General features: G+C 32.9%; 1 protein-coding gene across 1 annotated transcript; it reads right to left on the bottom strand.

Annotated features, from left to right (window-relative positions):
* Positions 1-647: 647 nt before the first annotated feature.
* On the bottom strand, positions 648-1,593 carry LOC118747117 (cAMP-dependent protein kinase type I regulatory subunit-like). Its single transcript, XM_036481107.1, has 2 exons — positions 801-1,593; positions 648-737 (listed from the first exon to the last, which is right to left on the bottom strand). Exons 1-2 carry the CDS (start codon positions 963-965, stop codon positions 648-650), a joined length of 255 nt encoding a protein of 84 aa, XP_036337000.1. The 5' UTR covers positions 966-1,593.
* Positions 1,594-1,841: the final 248 nt, after the last annotated feature.

The following is a 1,841-nucleotide window of genomic DNA, read 5'->3' as shown; positions in this document are numbered from 1 at the left end:
ATCAACGGTAATTTTTAGCGACTTGAAACTTCCACTTTATTATACTAAAATTGAATGGGCTACAAAACTGCACGCCCCCAACATTTTCTATATATTCTAATTAAAAATTTTGAAATTTTGAGCGGTAATTCCTAGCTACTTAAAACTTGTATTTTTTTATAATAAAATTGATTGGGCTACAAATCTGCACTCAATTCTAAAAAATCTGATTAAAAAGTTGAAAATTTGAAGGAAAATTTGCTGAATTTTCGCGAGTTTTCCACAAAGTTTAGGAATTATATTTTTATGTTTTTTGCTGTAGAATGAACCATATTTTTATACGAAATTAGCGGAAAAATATTAGAATGAAAATTGTTGCATATATTGTGAAAAATTTGCTGTGCCAATACTTTGTTCCGGCAGTGTACCTGCATATGTACATACATATGCATTTATTTTCAAGCATTTCTTTGCAATCTCTTTGGTTACAAATGACAACCCACACCAAATAAGTATAAACTTAAGTCGTCAATGTTATACCTCACTTAGCTACATACATGGGTACAGATATACGAATGTATATGTAGCTGCCACCTACTTGATTTTACATAAACGCTGTTTTTAGACAATGTAAGTGCGCATTATTACTGGTTCATGAATTTCATGAATCAGCGTGTACAATGACACCAACGCAGCACTTCAATGAGTGGCTTCTGCACTTTTTTATTGGAAATTTCAAACAGGAAAGCTAGTTGAAACTTAAAAACAGGCATTTTTAGATTTAATGGACATACATATTTTTATGCATAAGTTTGTCTTACCTTTTCTAGTTTCTGGAAATATTGACGGAGAAACTGAATGGGGTTTTCAGGACGACTAACACAAAGCTGAACAATGCAATCTTTGAGAACACGTTGAATGCCGTGTGCCTGAATGTAGTTCTCGCATTCACGTAAACTTTGTTGTTCTTCCAATGTATTGGCCATGTTTGCGGACGTACACTGTTCCACAACTGCCAAATGTATGTGCAAGTAGGTGGTATACAGCGGAGGACTGGGTGCGATCGCAGATGGGCGCTGGCACTTTACTGCAACAACAAGACTATGCTTAAGTGGCCACTATTGTATTACGCCTTTATTACTATTGGTGTTTTATTCGCGTAGCAGCCGTATGGAACCGAAATTGATATTTTATGAAGTGTAAACGGTGGCAGACTATAATTTACGTATTTTTTTGTTTTTACATACACTACACTACAGTATGTAAAACGCAGCTTATCTTGTACTTTCTCGTTTTTTAGTATTTTTCTTTGTTCCTCTATTCACTAGCTTTCCTTCTTCTCTTGCTTTCAGGATTTTCTGGGTGGTTTTCTTTTCAGTTTTGTGATGAAATTTATGCTGTTTCACAAGAACTATCTTTTATTTTATGTAGCCAACTACAATTTAATACACAAGTGGTTTAAACATAGTAAGACTATCTTTTTACATGCAAAATGTTTCTTTTTACTGCAAAATTACTACAAACAATTGGAGCAAATTTATTTTTGTTGCACAGAAACGTCAAAAACAGCGTTGCCAAGAAAAAATTTGATGTGGAACGTTTGTGGATTTCATTGTCAAAAAACTGATGGTCTATCATTTTTAAAATTACGCATATCAAAAATCGCGTAATGAAAATATCTTAAAGGAACTTAAATCTAGATTTTGTAGTAGTTAGTAAAATTCTTACATTTGAAAACTAATGAACATGATGATAGCATAGCACCAAAGAAGGTAAATAGATTTACGTTCTTTGGTACTAGGATGTAAAATAGCCTATTTTCTAAATTTTTTATTTGATTAAATCCGTTAAAATACGTTTCC

This window comes from Rhagoletis pomonella, unplaced genomic scaffold, assembly GCF_013731165.1.
Source record: "Rhagoletis pomonella isolate Grant_MI unplaced genomic scaffold, Rhpom_1.0 Rhpom_scaffold_00011, whole genome shotgun sequence".
Lineage (NCBI taxonomy): Eukaryota > Metazoa > Arthropoda > Insecta > Diptera > Tephritidae > Rhagoletis > Rhagoletis pomonella.
The sequence above is the reverse complement of the archived record's forward strand: the minus strand, read 5'-3'. Positions and strand labels throughout refer to the sequence as shown.

What these genes read in the sequence shown, in the direction of transcription:
- LOC118747117 (XM_036481107.1), bottom strand. Translation starts at nt 965, where the DNA reads ATGGCCAATACATTGGAAGAACAACAAAGTTTACGTGAATGCGAGAAC. An exon ending in ATTTCCAGAAACTAGAAAAG is followed by an intron (nt 738 to 800) that starts GTAAGACAAACT and finishes CCTGTTTTTAAG; the next exon opens with TTTCAACTAGCTTTCCTGTT.